The 16,932-nt window shown below is 40.3% G+C and overlaps 2 protein-coding genes across 2 annotated transcripts; one reads left to right on the top strand and one right to left on the bottom strand.

The window, feature by feature from the left end:
• Positions 1-682: 682 nt before the first annotated feature.
• LOC140938599 (adenylate kinase isoenzyme 5-like) lies at positions 683-3,884 on the bottom strand. Its single transcript, XM_073388095.1, has 2 exons — positions 3,755-3,884; positions 683-1,221 (listed from the first exon to the last, which is right to left on the bottom strand). The coding sequence occupies exons 1-2, from the start codon at positions 3,836-3,838 to the stop codon at positions 1,009-1,011; spliced, it is 297 nt and encodes a 98-aa protein (XP_073244196.1). The 5' UTR covers positions 3,839-3,884; the 3' UTR covers positions 683-1,008.
• Positions 3,885-3,959: 75 nt separating this feature from the next.
• Positions 3,960-13,010, top strand: LOC140939145 (NADPH-dependent diflavin oxidoreductase 1-like). Its single transcript, XM_073388705.1, has 16 exons — positions 3,960-4,126; positions 4,641-4,718; positions 5,683-5,780; positions 6,097-6,195; positions 6,431-6,532; positions 6,978-7,072; positions 7,373-7,505; positions 7,584-7,705; positions 8,221-8,393; positions 8,485-8,532; positions 9,394-9,501; positions 10,568-10,769; positions 11,321-11,380; positions 11,471-11,589; positions 12,278-12,372; positions 12,845-13,010. The coding sequence occupies exons 1-16, from the start codon at positions 3,971-3,973 to the stop codon at positions 12,987-12,989; spliced, it is 1,833 nt and encodes a 610-aa protein (XP_073244806.1). The 5' UTR covers positions 3,960-3,970; the 3' UTR covers positions 12,990-13,010.
• The last annotated feature ends 3,922 nt before the right edge of the window (positions 13,011-16,932 follow it).

Genomic DNA, 16,932 nt, shown 5'->3' on the forward strand with positions numbered 1-16,932 from the left:
CAATCTCGGGAGAGGGCTTAACCTCCTTCAATAACGATAACAGTGCCATCTTTTCTGGTGAAAAAAAGTACGATGAAGAATTCCGGGGTGTCTATTTTTTGACAGTACGCGAAAAACCTTTAAATCAAATCTCGTACTTGTAGTCGTTCTCGTCCTCGATTTTATTAGAGGGTCTCTAGTGTTCCGCTCGGCGTTACCTTCTTAAAGCGTTTCTCGGCCGGCCGTCTCGGGTTTCGGATATGTCACAAAAAGGCATGACCTTATAAGGCATGAGAAAAACAATGTACAAGCGACTGGACGAGCGAAAGCTTGACTGTGAGTGGCTTGCACCATGTCGAGTCCCTGTGTGGTGTCTTCCCAGGCCTTCTCGGTCAATGCATGTCAAAAATTTGAGAAGTGGAGAGGGAAAGTGCAGGCGAGGGAAAGAACGCAAGAAAGTGGAGCTTGCAGATTTGCTGAGTTTTGGTGAATGAATAAAACGAAGAGTTGCTAAAGTCTCTGTATCAGAGAGTAACTCAAGTTTTGCTCTGCAGTAATAGACTACGAGCAGTCTCTTTTTTTCTTGGTCCGTCCAGCGAAGCGCGCGAGACACGCAAATGTTCACGCGTGTGACTGAAGGTGCGAGACGGGAGAGGCACTGGAGGTGCTTTTTTCTTGTCGGGCTGCCGCTCGATGCTTAGCTGAATTTGTTTGCACTGGAATAAAAATCAGTAAGGAGTTTGCGGTTGCCTAGAAACGTTCAGCTCTAATCAGCCCGTGTAAACATCCGAGTCCCCAGTTCCGGGTAAGACTGAACAAGCTTAGCTTCTGGATGTTCCATGCCAAATCTGAAACAATTTTTGAGCAACATTTCTTGAATATACAGATTGGTTATAAAGCAAAGCCGGAGTTTTAGTGTCTTGCACAAGCAGAAAAATAAAGAACTTATTTACAAATTGTTGATGAAAAAATATTTAACAAAATAAAAGATAATACTTTGATGACGTTCTTTAAATAAAGTTCTCTGTTTTAATCATTTATCGGTGTGTCTAATTCTGTATCAAACACTTTATCGAACTGTCCTGCAGTTGTCTGTGAACTTTTGCTCTTGTTGCTTTTTCCTTGAACGTGCAGGAACGAGTTCCACCGAAGATCTTCGCTCTGTTTGGCGGTTTCAAGGCATTCTTGTAGAAAGACAACGGGGTCCTCAGGGCGATTATGAACGAGTGCGGTCAACAGGCTCTGAGAAAATAAAAGTACTAAATAAGCTTTTTACTTCACTTAACAAAACCTTATGGGAAACCATCGGAAGGGTATTACATGTCGACCTTTGGGAGAATATAATGGAGCTGTAAAGAATCATGATATAGTTATTCCTAAATAGAAATGGTTCTACCTCATATTAGAGTAACTGTCTATTTACTTTTCCTCTTTGGGTCCAAGTTTTGTGGAGCTCGCGTATTTCGCTCGCTTCACCGTTTATGGAAAAAAGGCGGCAGTACAGTCAACTCTATGCATAAGAGACCTCTGTGAAATGGACACCTAGAGTACTTTGCTCCCTATCGTTATTCAGTTATCTTCTTTGACTCTCTACATCATAGTAGCAGACAGCACTCCAAGAGGGACAATTATAGTGCCTTTCCCAAGTTATAAGTCTATAAAAGAGAGTGGCAACTCTTTTCCTGTTTGGTTGGGGGGCGGGGGGTAAATACGCCCTAATATATAAGCTGTGTATAGGTATGTTGGGAAATGGGTATACTGTAGATTTTAGCCGATTAGATCTGAAACGGTGTAAGGTTTTGTCCCGGGGGGGGGGGCACTGCCATATATGGGCTATATAGGTATGTGCCGCTGTGAAGGGTATGGTTTTCAAGCAGTTTACTCTAGGATAGGGTATATAAATCAGAGCGTTTGGGTCTAGAATAGGGTATCATTTTTCAGGAAACTGATCAGTTGGTTGAAGATTTTATCTGGAGTAGGGAAACAGGGAATTGCCACTCAAACATATGAAAAAATCAAATTGGCAATTTGAAATTTACGCAACTCAGCTTGTTTTGGCTAGACTATGCTAGTGACCTCAGTAGTTTCTGGAAAACAGCTACTCTAGGATAGGGGGGATTTGGGGAGTTTACTCTAGTATAGGGTAGCAAAATTCACCTGAACTAGCTCTGGTATAGGTTAAGGGTTCCAGGGTACCAGTGGTACATCCCCACCCAGAAATTCCTAAAGTACCCCCCCCCCCCCGGGGGGTTTTGTCTACTCTGTGGAACCAGGCGCTTCCAGAGCCTGGAATTTAATCAAATTTTCTCTTCAAGCAAGGGGTTGAAGTCTGAAATAAGGTAGAGAAAATCACATATGTTGGTCTCTCGGCAGCCGAGTAATACAGCTATTTCTCCTCAGGAGACGTTCCAAGCGGCGAGGAGCAAAAGATTCCCCAGGTTAGTATCTCAGCCCCATCTTTTGCCCTTATGGAGTATAAAAACTCCCTAGGAGGATGTAATGAAGTGCAGAGTCACTTATGGTGCACGGAGGTGGAACTTAGAAAATGATAATACTCAGGAGTGGCTGCTAAATGAGTGCTTCCCACAGAAAGAAATACAATCAAGAGCCAAAATCCTCGTTAAGAACACAATGTAATGCCATACCGTTAGCACCTCTCAGGTGTGTTAGCAGATGCTTGTTACTTAGCCAGCGCTGGTGCATGGAAACAGATTCCTTCCGTGGTTTTACAATGGGGTTTCGTATTCAGAAGGTCGGTCTAAAACGATTTAAACTGGATTCTGACATTCAGGAAATAAAAGACGTACTAAAACTAACATGGACTGGGAAGAAAAAACCCGAGTCAACAAATCTCAACAAAAGCCGAATCCGTGACCTAATCTAAATACTACTGGGCCAACTTAGTGTCGCGTAAAGTATACGGTAGAAGAAACAACATTGTCTTGCTTTTGTTTCTGACAAACTTGCAATCTGTTCCACAGTCTGCATTGTGCGTACCAAAATGAACGCAAGAATTCGGATCAATGGGCAACTTAAGATAACAAAGACGGTGTGGGGATTGTACGCTACGATTAACTTATCAAAATGTCAAGATGAAGCATATTGAATCCGTTCGGTAACTATAAATTTCCACACGCAGTTCAACAATCGTGCACAACCACTGGTCAAGAAATGCCGTATTTCAGAACCACGAAGAAATATGTTCTTAATAGAATACTGTATTACGAGGCGTGTTATTGTAATAAATCGATTTTTGGTGGCGATCTTTTGTAATGAAAGGACTAAGGAGATGTCATTTTATCCATTAATCTGTAACTACGTACGTACCCGGTAATTTGCTATCTTATTCCTCAAAACAAACGAATTTTATGTCATTTTTTTATGTCTACTATCATGATACATTCACTAAAGGAACACTAGTTCTTAAAAGCTGCATAGGGTACCGATAAAATGATAAAACAGCTACTGCATGCAACATTCTCGTTGCTAAGGTCAATCGAGACGGAATGATTTACATCTTACAACATGCCGGTGGTTGAAGAATGCCTCCTTGAACGAGATACTAAAAACAACAACGAACCACGCATTCATTGCATAATACAGCAAAATCCGTGTCCCGCATATAGAAAAAGCTGCTAATTCTATCCCTGATTACATCTATGCAACAAATCCTTTTCAAAAAGTATTTGCCTTTGATTCACGCTTGTTGCGACGGTATTGACCGCATTTTCGCATCAGGAAAGAAGATCAATTCGAAATAGGCACTATTACTGACCTCAAACAGTTGAAATACATTCTTTTTAGCCATGTATGCTTTAGCTTCTTCAATATCCTCCGCATAATCGAGATTTGATGCCATTTTGTTCGCTCTCGACCAATTTCACAGTTGTGCCGAAGTATTCCGTGACTGGGTAGCACAATCACGCAATCTCCTTTTTTGAGAGTCCGCGATTTCACTGGTCTGTGGTTTACGAAATTAAAGCTAACTAAAATGGCGGACGATCTATCGAAAATTTCTGGAAGAAAGATTTCTGTTCTTTATGGATCCCAGACTGGAACTGCTCAAGAAGTAGCTGAAAGAATCGGACGCGAGGCAAGGAGAAGATATCTTTCAGCTTCAGTTTTGGCATTAGATGATTACGATGTGGTAGGTTGGATCAATAACCAGTAAATAACCACCAGTAAAACACAGTTGCAGTTAAATGTTTAGTTCACGGTTCTGGTTTAAAAATTCAACAAACGACTAGACCCATGGGGAACAATTAAGTTGCTTCCAGAGAGACTCATAATTTCCAGTAGTTAACAGAGAGATTCGAGGGAAACAAAATTGACTGGTTTTTTTTTGAGGGACCAGTCATTTAAAATGATCTTAAAACCTAGCCTGCCTTCTCCCACAAGCCAAATGAAATACCGTTTTGAGCTTAACAGTCATGTGGGTGTTCGTTTCATAGATGTTTTATCCTAGCACAGCAAAGACATAAGTAGATTTGGAATACACAAATCTTTGTTACAGCCTTCCTACATTACAAATTTTGCAGCCGACTCACAAGAAACACTTTTGGTGGGAAATTGTTTTATTGCTAGATGTCTTGTGACCTTGAAGAAACCAGTAAGATTGAGTACTGAATTTGTTTTTTAAATTTGTTTTTTCTTTTTTTCAGACAAGATTAATTGATGAGGAATTTGTTATATTTGTCTGTGCTACGACTGGCCAGGGAGATGAGCCAGACAATATGAAGGTTATAGTGAGGTTTTTTATACCTTTTCTTATTGGGAAAACTTTTCTAGATTCCTGCACCGGCCACCATAGAAATAATTAGCTATGCATACATTTTCTGACTCAGACATGAGCTGTGCTTGCTATTTAACTTCATGAAATAATAAATAGGCTTGTTATTCTATTTTCTACCAAAAAAACAAAGAAGCAGGGAATTGGAATTTGACAGTAACCAAGTTGGTATGTCAGTGAACTGTACATACTTTGCCTTAAAATGATAGCGGGTATTGTTCACAGCTAGTGGTAAGGCTTTCTTTTGAGAGGGGAAGTATGAAGTTATTTGCATGCTGTTGCATAATTTTCTCTTTTCAAGTTGTTTTGAAGCTAATGCGCTGGCCAATTAGAAACTTGAACATTCTCCCTCTGTACAACCCCCTCCCCCCCCCCAGGCATTTGAACTTTTTAAAACAGACATCTTCAATTAACGATTACATTAGCCCAATGTAGTGGTCAAATACCCCTCCCAAAGAAGAAATGTTTTGAGATTGTGTGAATGGTCTGAACTTCACGTGATGTTGATTGGCAATTGCACTACAAAATTAAATAATTGTCTCTGTTGCACATCCATGTATCTTTTGAGGTCCTTGCCAAACAAGCCATTTGTTTAAAACAGTTGTTTCTTTACCTTTAAACTCCTCAATCTCACTGTGAGAAAGATTGCAACTATCAAACCATGTTATCTGACCTGGATCATCCAAGGAAGTTAAACTTGACATTTTTGGTTCAAATTCTCTTCCCCATTCAGGTAATGATCAAATTCTCCACTCTCCTGGCACAAGTGATGGCCAAATACCCAGGGTTTGCCCCAGGTGTTGATGTTGTAGTTTCTAGTTGATCAGCGTATTATTATAGCTGGTCTCCTTGGGCCATGTTTTATTTTTATTTCACCTTACTCTAAGATTCCAAACAAAACCATTGTTTTACAGAAATTCTGGAGATTTATGCTTAGAAGAAACCTCCCATCAAATTCTTTGTCTGGTGTTTCTTTTGCTGTGCTTGGTCTCGGAGACTCTTCTTATCCAAAGTAAGTGAAACCAGGGCTTTCATTGAGAGGTAGGGGACGGGGATTTCCCCCGGCTACCATGAACTTGGCCCCTGGCTACTTTCAAAGGAAAATAGGAGAAAAATAGAACCAAAAGATACCCCTAGCTGTTTGATTCCCTTCCTACTTGTTGTATTTAGTACCCAGTAAATTGGAATCTACGTGACAACCCTGGAAGCAAAAAAGAGTAAATATCATTTAATTCTGTTGAAAAAAATGACTAATGGTATTTGATTGTTAATTACAGTGCATTGTACCTATAATTTGTCAGTTCCTTAACACTGTTTTGTTTGTGCAGGTTTAATTTTATTGCCAAGAAGCTGTACAAGCGTTTGGTTCAATTGGGTGGTACTGCTCTACAGTCTCTTGGACTTGCAGATGATCAGCATGAGTTGGGGTATGTCTAAGGCAAGCAAGCTACGTAATATTCTAATGGAATGTATCGTAACTTCAACATCATTGAAAGGAAATGACCTCAATACTTTATTTTTTTAACATGTACCATCCACTACCTTTTTGCCTCTCTTGATTTTGACGTATTTACAGTGTCCATAGTTATGCTCATCGCCATTCATACTATAGTATGGTTCTCTCTCCTGCTGTCAGCTCAGAGCATAATATTTTATTCGTAGGCCAGATGCAGTTGTTGATCCTTGGTTAAAGCAATTGTGGGAAAAGGTTCTAAAAATGTATCCACTGCCACCTGGAAAGGAGATTATCAGTGCAAGCCAGAGGTCAGCAAGTTGCCTTAATTAACTACATGTATTAGTTAATTATATTATCAATGACGTGAAGTTGAGGTGTTATGATTAGATAGATTCTAAATGCAATGCAGACATCCCCAGGGTTTGTAAGTCAGTGATACTGTGAGGCGGGCATGCCAAGCTCAACATATCTTTGTGAAAGGATTTATCTGACCACTGAAAATCTGTGCCACAGATAATACATGTTCTTAACTCTCTGGTTGCCGAAAGAAGATTTACAAAAATTAATTAGGATGTTGACAATAGGGATTTATTTGTGATCTGGATTCACTTCCCTTTCCCCTTTGGTTTCTTTGTTATTCCTGTGAGTAAGCAAGCATCCAATTTAATTAGAGTTCTTGTTGACCTAAACAAAGTTTAAAATTTGTATCCATGGAAACTGTGTGCATGTGATAGAGTCTATATATTTATGCAGGCCTCAGTCAAGATACAGAGTGAAGTTTGTAGATAGTAGTCTCCAAGCAGCAAATCACTCAATCTCAATTGAAGTTGACTCTATGGAAAAACAAGGTTAGTTGATTTGCATTTTTATTTGTCATGAAAGGAAGTGGGTTTGCAGTACAAAAAAAAAAAAGATTAAAAAGTTCAGTTAGACCTGTCCAATAAATTACTGTAGCACAAGATACACTTTCACCTGAAAGTGTCCTTTGTCCATATTAATCAGTGTCATTTTAGCAGGCTGATTTAAGGGCCTTTCACTATTGAAATTGGGGAAACGTTTGGTTTTTAAACAGCTGTTCTTATTAAGCAGGTGTTATAAAACAGGGTTTCACTGTACATTTCGCAATTTTTATTTTTATATTATGACAGTTAAACCCAATCCCATTCCATGTAGAAGACATCCGTTCTGTTCAAGACTTATATCCAACAATCGTGTGACTGCTGTAGATCATTGGCAAGATGTCAGACTGGTGCAGTTTGATATAAAGGGCTCTGGAATGAGGTACAGTACACTTAACACCCATAATAAAATTATCGACACAAACCATTTTATATCTAAATGCAGGATTTTGTGTTCTAGTCATTCCGCAGGAGATGTTCTGATGGTGCAGCCTAGTAATCTAGCCGATGTTGTAGAGGAATTTTTCACCTTTTTCGCACTAGATCCAAACCAGACATTCCTTCTTGAGCAGAATGATCCAGGTATTTTTTTTGCAAACAAAGTTACTACTCTCATTGATGTTAATGTCGTTGTCTTTGTCTATTCTTTGAATGTCATCATCACCGTGGTCATCGTTGTCTGTGACTGAGTCTTCTTCGTCATTGTCATTATTACGCCTATCACCATATCATTATTATTATCACCACCACCACCACCACCATCCACATCATCATCATCATCATCATCGTCATGAACATGGAAGGCGTTAGCACGATTTACATACCAATTTTACGAAAAAAACATTGATCTTTCTTGTAGTTCTCAGTCGACAATAATTGTACTCTGATACCCAGTGTTCACACATTCGTGCATATCGTGAAAGGCTCCCGGCTTCATTTGTACTAGAATTGTTTCACTGCGTTTTGACCCTCAAAAATGATGATTACTCGAAAATAGCGACCTAAGATAGTAAGAGTCATTTGAAAATTTACGGTAGAATGGTAGTGCCAAGAGTTTACCCTGTTTGCTGAAAGTGACTGTGACTGTTTTTCAATAGATATCCCTCTGCCCTATCAGCTTCCTCAACCGTGTACCATCAGGCATCTCGTGGAGCACTATTTAGACATACAAGGCGTTCCAAGGAGATACTTCTTTGAACTGCTTTCACATTTTACCAACTCAGAACTTGAAAAGGAAAAGCTTCAAGAGTTTTGCTCAGCTGAGGGGCAGGTATTACGATTGTTTTAAGTAATCGTGCAGTAAAAATTCAAGAATTGTTCTGTTTATTTTTTATAACGGAAATTTTTGCTTTTATTTCCAGGAGGAGCTTTATTCATATTGTTATAGGCAGAAAAGGACTGCGTTAGAGGTAGGCTGGTTTTATACACTGCCTTATTAATAACATTTTTCGCCTTTACTTATCCGGCTTTTCCTTCACCATTTTGCATTGCTAAAATGAAGTGAGGCGGTTGTTTGCGTGTTGGTATCCTGCGAGCGGCGACACTTGTGCAAGTTCAAGGAAAATTTTAGGCGGCGGAGCCGCCATCAGGCGCGGAGAATGGGCCGCTGGATGTCGGCTCCGTCGCCAGAGTATTTTACCCGAATTCTCACAAGTGAGCCTGCTAACATGTTAGCGCGTTGGGGGATATGCTTGAAGGCTTGTTGTTCCACTTCTATCCGTGTTCTTGTGTTGTCTCACTCCACAAGAAAATTTTCGTAATGTCTCTTGTTTGGCGGTGTATTATGAGTACTAGTATCATAATGCTCGGGGTATGTTGTTGTTTCTCCTTGTCTCTCTCCGGCCAGGTGTATCAATGCTGAGGATAATTGATCTGCGATGGGTTAGCGTCCTGTCCAGGGGGGTGTAGCGATACTCTGAATTGCATCCTTACCTGTGTACCCTGTGACTCTTGTGTTTTGTTACCTTAATCAACAGCAAGCGTAATAAATTTTTTCGTTCGTTAATTTGACACTTTTACTAGAACACCCTAAAGAGCGAGGATTCAGGTGAGGTGTGGACGTTCTATAAAGTAGTGCAGTAAGTGGGTGGGGATTTTTACAGCTGGTGAGTTCTGAGCGAAAGGAACGCGACTAGAGTGGATCATTCCCCCCGGTCTGCCCCTTTAAGCTAAGCGTATATTTCCTTTTAATACGAAATAACTATAAACTCAGAAAGATTTTTCATACAGATCTGTCATAAACAATTCCCGTTACAATTTTTCTTCAATAGGTCCTTCAAGATTTTCCAGATGCAAGCGGAAACATCCCATTCGAGTACCTTTTTGATCTCATTCCACCGATCCAGCCACGAGCATTCTCGATTGCCTCCTCGCTAATGGTAAGTTTAGCACAGGCACACACACATTAAAGATCTTTCCAGATTTAATTTTTGCACTTTAGTAATACAGACACTTAACTTCTAAGTGTCCGATGAAAGGGAAAAAATAAACCCGGCTTGTCAACCTATCCGCCCCTCGAAATTTTGCCGTAAAGCTAGTCGAATGGTTTTCTGGTCACTGTCGCGCTACAAAGAGCTAAAACTTGCCACAAAGCCGTTCATAGGTCGTACACTTCCCGGCCTTCTAATCCAGATGCAAAATATTAGCTTGCGAAGTTCGGACATGCGCAGAAAGCAAAATTTCGCTTTCCCCCCTTCCCTCTTTTTTCGCTTTTGTTGCCTCATTTTTTTTCTCTTGCTGGGCATTTAGTAGGCTTCATTTTGGTAGGAAAAGTTTTTAGGAACGCTTTTAGGGTCCTAGGATTAGATGAAAGGAAAGGTAGGTGGGTAGTGGAACAAGACTTTCATGGAAATTTTCATCTCAATGTTACATGGTGTCCTTGACTGAATTGTGCTCATTCTGGTATGGTTTGGAAGATCACTTCACTCTGCGCAAGTTAGCGGACAAAGTTATCCGTCACAATCAAAACTGGTGACGTGACAAGCGGTAGAAAGGGCGTGGATCTGCACGGACGATTATGGGTGGCTCAGGGGCAAATTGGTTAAACATCTTTACTGAAAATGAATAAAAGTGTTTCGTTTCGAAAGAAACTGTGGTTCTGCGTTGGTGAAGTAGTTAGTACAAGTGTTGGACATTTCTATCGCCGCTGTTTGACTAATGAATGAAAATATCAGATAGAAATGTTTTGCGTTATTTGAAAGGTGTTGTGTTTTGTGACGAGCCAAAATCGATGCGGTCTGGCAACATGTCGTCGGAAATATCTGACCATTCCGTAGGGGCTTAATACACTCGAGTATGACTTGACTAAGCTCGTTCAGACCGAACAGGCGCGTTAACAGAAGAATACACGAGAAACTCGCTCATCTTATTCTACTTGATGTAATAGGTATCAGCATTTTTATAGTGTATTTATGTTGTTTTCGCTGTACTTTTGTTATGTGACAGGTTCATCCAGATGAAGTGCAGCTTCTTGTGGCTGTAGTTAACTATAAAACTAAACTAGTTAAGCCAAGGAGAGGCCTTTGTTCAACGTGGTTAGCTTCTCTAGATTGCTGCAACAGGGACATACGCGTTCCCGTGTGGATCAAGAAAGGCACAATATCTTTCCCTAAGGCTTTAGATGCACCTTGTCTTATGATTGGTCCAGGTACTTGCAATATCACGATGTAAATAGAGCACTATCCTTCGAACACAACACTATTATTTACTTTACAGGCCCAAAGGCTGGCAGGGGCTGGTTCGGATAGGGGTAGGTTTGGGTTCTGACCCACCCCTGTCCTTTTTTCCGAAAACTTCCTGTCTCAGAGGGTAAAAACATCAAACAGACGTTCTTACAGAGAATTGGTAGAGTTGTTGTGAACTATACACTGATCATTGATCTTATTTAATGTTGAAGTTTTGTTTTCCTGTAACGGCGCACTTAAACCTTGAACTGCCATATAAAAAGTAATTTGTTTAACCTCTTAAAGATAAAAATGAGTTTTCAAAACAGCAGCAATAAAATAGAATGCATCACTACCCAGACCAAACTCAAGTTGAGACGATACATTTGACAGTGACTGCCAACAGAAATAGGACAATATTTTTAGGTTTTCCTCGAAAAAATATGGTGTGCCATTTGTTGTTTTAGAGGAACGCTAAGAAGTTTGATGTAGATAATTTTTACCTTGTTTTAATACTTTTTTTGGTTTCGTTTAGGTACTGGATGTGCGCCATTTAGGGGTTTTATCGAAGAAAGAGTATCACAGTCTGCCGGGTGTAAGACGTCATTTGACAAATTCTGGTGCTTGATTATTGAAAGCCATTAACGATTACCTAGCGATATGATCGTTCTCCCCCTTTTTTCAGGTTGTGTGCTGTTCTTTGGCTGTAGAAATAGCAAAAAAGACTTCTTTTTCAAAGAGGAATGGCAGCAACTTGTCGAAAATGGAAAATTGCAGTTGTTTACGGCTTTCTCAAGAGATCAGGTTAGAAAAAAAGGAAAAACAAATGCAATTCCAGCCCAATAGTCTCTGTCGCATCAACGCATTGCCTAAGGGTTCAGTTGTTGCTAAAACTTGACATCGAAAAGGGAGTACATAAAAGGAACGCTTTACGACAATTTGTTCATTTATCTCAAATGAAATCAGTTGTATCTGTTCGCATAGTCATCAAAACACAGATGTGCCCTTTATCTATTTCAAACCGAAATTTTTGGTCCAAGTTTTGCGATCTCTCCATGCACAGTACACCTTCAATGTTAGAGCGATTTTCGTATACCCTTGAAAAATGATTTCGGTAAGTGTTCTGTATTTGTTTTATCAGACTATGAATGAAAAGATCAAAACAAGGCCTCTTCGTTTTCCCGCCAAAGAAAACCCTAATATGGAGAAGGCATAATTCGATTGGCCAATCGTGTTGCAGTATGACGTCAAAGCAAAGTGTCGGTTGATGTCTAGAAAGTTCTCGGGCAGGAAGTTTTTTCACCCGAGCATTCGCTTAACCAACCAAATGCCACGCGCGTTTGTATCTGTTCGATAAACCAATCAAATCGCTCTATTACCGTTCGTTTGTTGTTTCTGTTTTGTACGCGCGTTTTCATTAAATAAAAAGGTCATTCGAAAATCGCTCTAACGTTAGTAACATAGCGTGTTAATATTGTTTAACGCTTAACAGGAAGACAAGATTTATGTTCAGCATCGGTTACTAGAGAACAGCTCTCTTGTCTGGGATCTTCTAGCTCACAAACAAGGATGGTGTTATATAGCAGGGTATGTAAAGTACTTTGTCAATAGTAGGACTTGAACCTTTCAGTTGGGTCGACAAAAAAGTTATCCCTCGACAGGTATGAGACTGGACCCGGGTACAACAGCCCTGAGATAGTTTTCCTGATGATCAGTTTTATGGCTTGAATCAATTTTACGGTTGGCGTCTATTTTTGCTTTGACACAACCCGTTTTTGGCCTGACATTCAAATCCCTCTCTCCCCCACCCCCACCCCCCCTCCTCCGCTCGTGATGTAAGTATATGTAGGAAGCGCTTATTGTAAATGAAGAATTATCTAAAATCAGAAGTTCTGAATTGCAATTTCCATTAGAAGCCTAAATGACCGGGTACAGGGTCTGGTCATCCAAGGATGTGACCGGACATTGTCCGTTGAATGGCCGCCTTTTGACGCCCTTAGTGTGTCGTGTATCCATTAGAAAGGTTTTGGAATATTTTTTCTCTGTTCTTCAATCACAGAAACTCGCAACGAATGCCTGCAGATGTTACAGAGGCTCTTCTTGAAATATTCATGAAAGAAGGAGCAATAGATGCAGCAGGAGCCGAAGAATTTCTCAAAACGTTAGAAAGAACAAGACATTTTCAAAGCGAGACATGGGCGTAGTAAAAGGGGGAAAGAAAACAACAAGATCGTGAGGCAAAATTGTTCAAAGCACGAGACAATGTTAGTTCATCGTCGTTGAATTTTATCTTTATTTAAACTGGTATGCTTATTGTGCTTTAACTTTTAAATGGACTAAGTAATAAATTATTAATTATATCTTTGTTATCATACAGTTGAAAATACATACCAGTATTTACAAGAAATAAATGGAATACACCAATTAAAAATCCTTACGATTACTTAAAATGTAGTCTATTTATAAAGCTTGCTTTGAAACGGTCTGTATTAATACAGCGTAACTGGTTTGTTTGGGTTCTTAAACGTTTTGAAGATTCTTTACCTCTGGGTAGAGGGGTATACTGAGGATTGGTAAGTTGGCTGCTTATCTTTCTGCAAATTGACCCGTTGGTTTTTCGAGCAAATCAAATAGACCTATAGCACAAGATATGAAGCCACGTTTGTGACGCCTGTGAAAAAATGAGAAACTGCTGGACAGTATTAAGCCTTAGTGCAGAGGCTGCAAACATAGATAAACCATACGACAAAGTCTTGGGTATAATTAAAGTTTGAAATAAAAGATCAAATTTATCTTGATTTTATCCTTTCTTTCTTGAGCTCTTTAGCGTGTATCAGCACTTATTTGCTTCGGTAACTTACGTTTAAGGTGGTTTATAATTTTTTAATCTGACATTACCATGGAAAGTAACTCCTAGTATAGTAAGAAATTCTGCTTGCCCAATATTACCATGATATGAATAGGGTTTACACACTCCCCACGCGTGTTCATGCGCGCCCCGTTCTTGTTTTGCCCCCATTTTACTTTCATTCTAATCGAAATTTAATCTGGTATACCAACTGTTTATTTCAACTGTTTTAACTTCTCTTTAATGCAACCTCTTTCCCAGGGTTCTCTACTCGGGTAGGAGAGAGAACCTGGGAACGAGCTTGCTCTTAATGCTGCCTCTTTAAATTTCCAAATCCCTGCTAACAATAGCATAGCCTTTCTACAGTTAAAAGTTTTTCTGGGCTGAAAAAAAATCTACTCGTTACGTAATGAGTTGAAAAAATAAGCAAAGTATGGACGAAGAGAGTATTTCTGGTCAATTGACTGGTTCGAAATCTATACTTCCTCCTTTTCCATCCTCGCGTACTTCCCTAAAATAAAGTGTTGGAAAGCGAAACACACCTGAGAGAAAAGGAGGATTGACCGTCTGCTGATGAAGAGTTTGATTTTATTTTGTAGAGGACCGAACTTCTTTATTTTACGTGGTGGTTGGGGGGGGGGGGGGGGTTAGAGAAAAGGCCTGTATATTAAGAACGGATAATGCAGACGCCTTATTATACATACTATACCTCCCGGTAGCGAGTTCGAGGGGGTGGGAGGGCATTTGTCATGTTTCGCGAAGTGCATCATGTCCTCTGCAGTGGCGGATGCAGGGGAGGGGCCCCTTATTTTTAGACCAAACAGAGGCCCAAAAAGCTGAAAAAAATTTTTTGGAGCTCGAGCCCCCCCCACCCCCACTTATCTAAAAAAAAAATTGTAAATTGCTTTTTTTACCCACGAAGCACTTAGGAGTTCATATAAACTCGTTTAAACGTGTCCGTTCGTTTCAGAAAATGGAAATGTTGGTTTTTGAGGAGAGGGGAAAACCTTAGCCTGATTCTCAGACGTCCGAGGTCGTTCGCGGTCCCTTTCGCTTCCCTCCCTCTCCCGTCGGGAGAGGGAGGGAAGCGAAAGGGACCGCGAACGACCTCGGACGTCTGAGAATCAGGCTAGGAAAACCTGAGTACCCGGAGAAAAGCCTGTAATCTCGGAGCAAGGGAGAGAACCAACCGACAAACTCAACCCACATATGGCGTGAACACCGGGAGTTGAGCCACATTGGAGGGACGCGAGTGCTCTTACCACTACGCCACCCTTGCTCCCCAAGGGTCTGGATGACCCCCCCCCCCCCCACCACTTATCTCAAAGTTTGGATCCAGCACTGCTCTGTGTGACTTGGAGGAGGTGATCCAGCGCCCTGAGGCAAGGGAAATCTTTGTCTCTCCAAATACGCATATTTTTATTTGAAATATTGAAAAAGGAACTATATTAACCGCTTTTAGAAGAATTTACATATGCCCCACGTACCCCGGGCAGAGGTTTGCTGACAAATTCCCTACCTCCGGAACGCACAAAATGACAAATGCCCAACCAATTCCCTAGGGTTGGCGGGAGTTGAGGGGGGGGGGGTGGGGGTTGGGATCGCGTGGAATTGACTCCGCCATTAAAAAATCCCCCGGAAAAATCCTCTCACCATTAAACGTCTTAAACACCCTTCTCTTAAATTCACCGCTTATCAGTTTTAAGGAGTATTTTAATCTGTCTTTATTTAATATCTGCAGCACGATCTTTTTCAGCGTTGTTAATTGAAACAAACGCCGTCTATTTTTAATATCTGATGGCAGGGTTATTCCCCGCGCACTTCCGGCAAATTTCTGAGAAATCAGCGGGGTATAGAATTGTAGCATACACAAAGTAAAGTCATTGGTTATCATTCATTCATTTCAGCCTGAAGGAGCACGCTAACTTTATTAGGGTTGTTTGTTACTTAACTTAGTGAAATCCATTTTGATTCTTTTGAAAATAATGCGCACTCTGGAAGATGGAGTGTCCTAGTTGTGGAAACAAAGCCTTGCTTCCGAAGTTTAAGTGGTGTCCAGAGTGCGGTTCGAAGCTTCCACATGCTTCCTCATCGCCGGTTCCAAGCTCAGGAAAGAAAGATGGAAGAGAATCTTTCACTCAAGTAACCTCAACGGAACAGCAAGCTGATGTAGGAAGCAAGAGCGACTTGGGAGTAGATAAGGGACGATTTGAAGGTATTTTTGTTTGATTAATCTGATTAAAAATTCTATTCTAGAAGGTAATAAGAAAATTTACAGTGCCGCAAAGGAGATCACATGGTTGACTTTTTAATTATTAGAGGACAGTGAGAGGACCATTAGATTAAGGCGGCCCGCGGTTTCTCGAAACCTATAGCAGGGGCACCCAACGAGAATATAGTTCAAAACCTCATAAACATAACATTGTTAAACGTATTTTAGTATTTAAACGGCAGATATAGGCATATTTTTATCCCCTAAAAATTTTTCATCTGTTCGGATTTCCTAGCTGAAAGTCTAGTGATCCGAAAATTATAGGGATCAAAACTTACCTTTTCGAAAATTTCAGCCAGAAAAAGGCTCCCGCAAATTCTACGTGACCTATTTAGGGCAAAAATTCGTTAAAAATAGGCAATATTATACCACTTTTTAGATGTTCGAAAATCCTAGGAGAGGCAGGCAAGCAAGAAATTTTACAACAAATGTTCCGAAAATTCTAGATGTCAAATCGTCTTCCGAACAGATATTTTCCGAAAATTGTCGTTGGGTGCCCCTGCTATAGGTTGCTTTATTCAGCATTCTTCTACCGGTTAGTTTGGATCTTCCAAATTGCAAGTGAAGTATAAGACTTAAACAAGAACGTTTACAGCCCTGTTGGACGAAACAGGAGAGATACGTTCGATATTTTATGAATTATCTTGTACTCATTGAACTAGCACTAAAAGATGCACATCATAATCTACATTTTTCATTCTTGAGGCAAGTTTAGGATTTATTCGCCTGATTCGTCGGTGGATTATATTTTAGTCTTTTAATACCAGAAAATTTTCAATTCTGAAAGTGACATATTATGGTTAAATTTATAAGAGGAAAAATAAGACGCGTCTTTCATTTAAGACGCAAACTATCTCCTATAAATGGACGTGACTTAGTCTTAGATAAGACGCGTCTTAGCTAAATTTCAAACGAAATGTGGTTGCCTGTCCTGGGTCTGTCCTGATCACATTCCCGGAAAACGAAGAGGGTGACAACTTGAGCACTTTGGGCCGATATTTCACCCGGAAGAAAGCTAATAAAGATG

The sequence above is a fragment of the Porites lutea genome, chromosome 5 (genome assembly GCF_958299795.1).
Source record: "Porites lutea chromosome 5, jaPorLute2.1, whole genome shotgun sequence".
Classification (NCBI taxonomy): domain Eukaryota; kingdom Metazoa; phylum Cnidaria; class Anthozoa; order Scleractinia; family Poritidae; genus Porites; species Porites lutea.

Bases quoted from the DNA above. Each gene is read 5' to 3' on its own strand.
- LOC140938599 (XM_073388095.1), bottom strand. From the start codon at position 3,838: ATGGCATCAAATCTCGATTATGCGGAGGATATTGAAGAAGCTAAAGCA. The intron at 1,222-3,754 runs GTCAGTAATAGT...TTATTTTCTCAG, and splicing joins ATGTATTTCAACTGTTTGAG to AGCCTGTTGACCGCACTCGT.
- LOC140939145 (XM_073388705.1), top strand. From the start codon at position 3,971: ATGGCGGACGATCTATCGAAAATTTCTGGAAGAAAGATTTCTGTTCTT. The intron at 8,533-9,393 runs GTAGGCTGGTTT...TTTCTTCAATAG, and splicing joins AGAAAAGGACTGCGTTAGAG to GTCCTTCAAGATTTTCCAGA. The intron at 12,373-12,844 runs GTATGTAAAGTA...CTTCAATCACAG, and splicing joins GGATGGTGTTATATAGCAGG to AAACTCGCAACGAATGCCTG.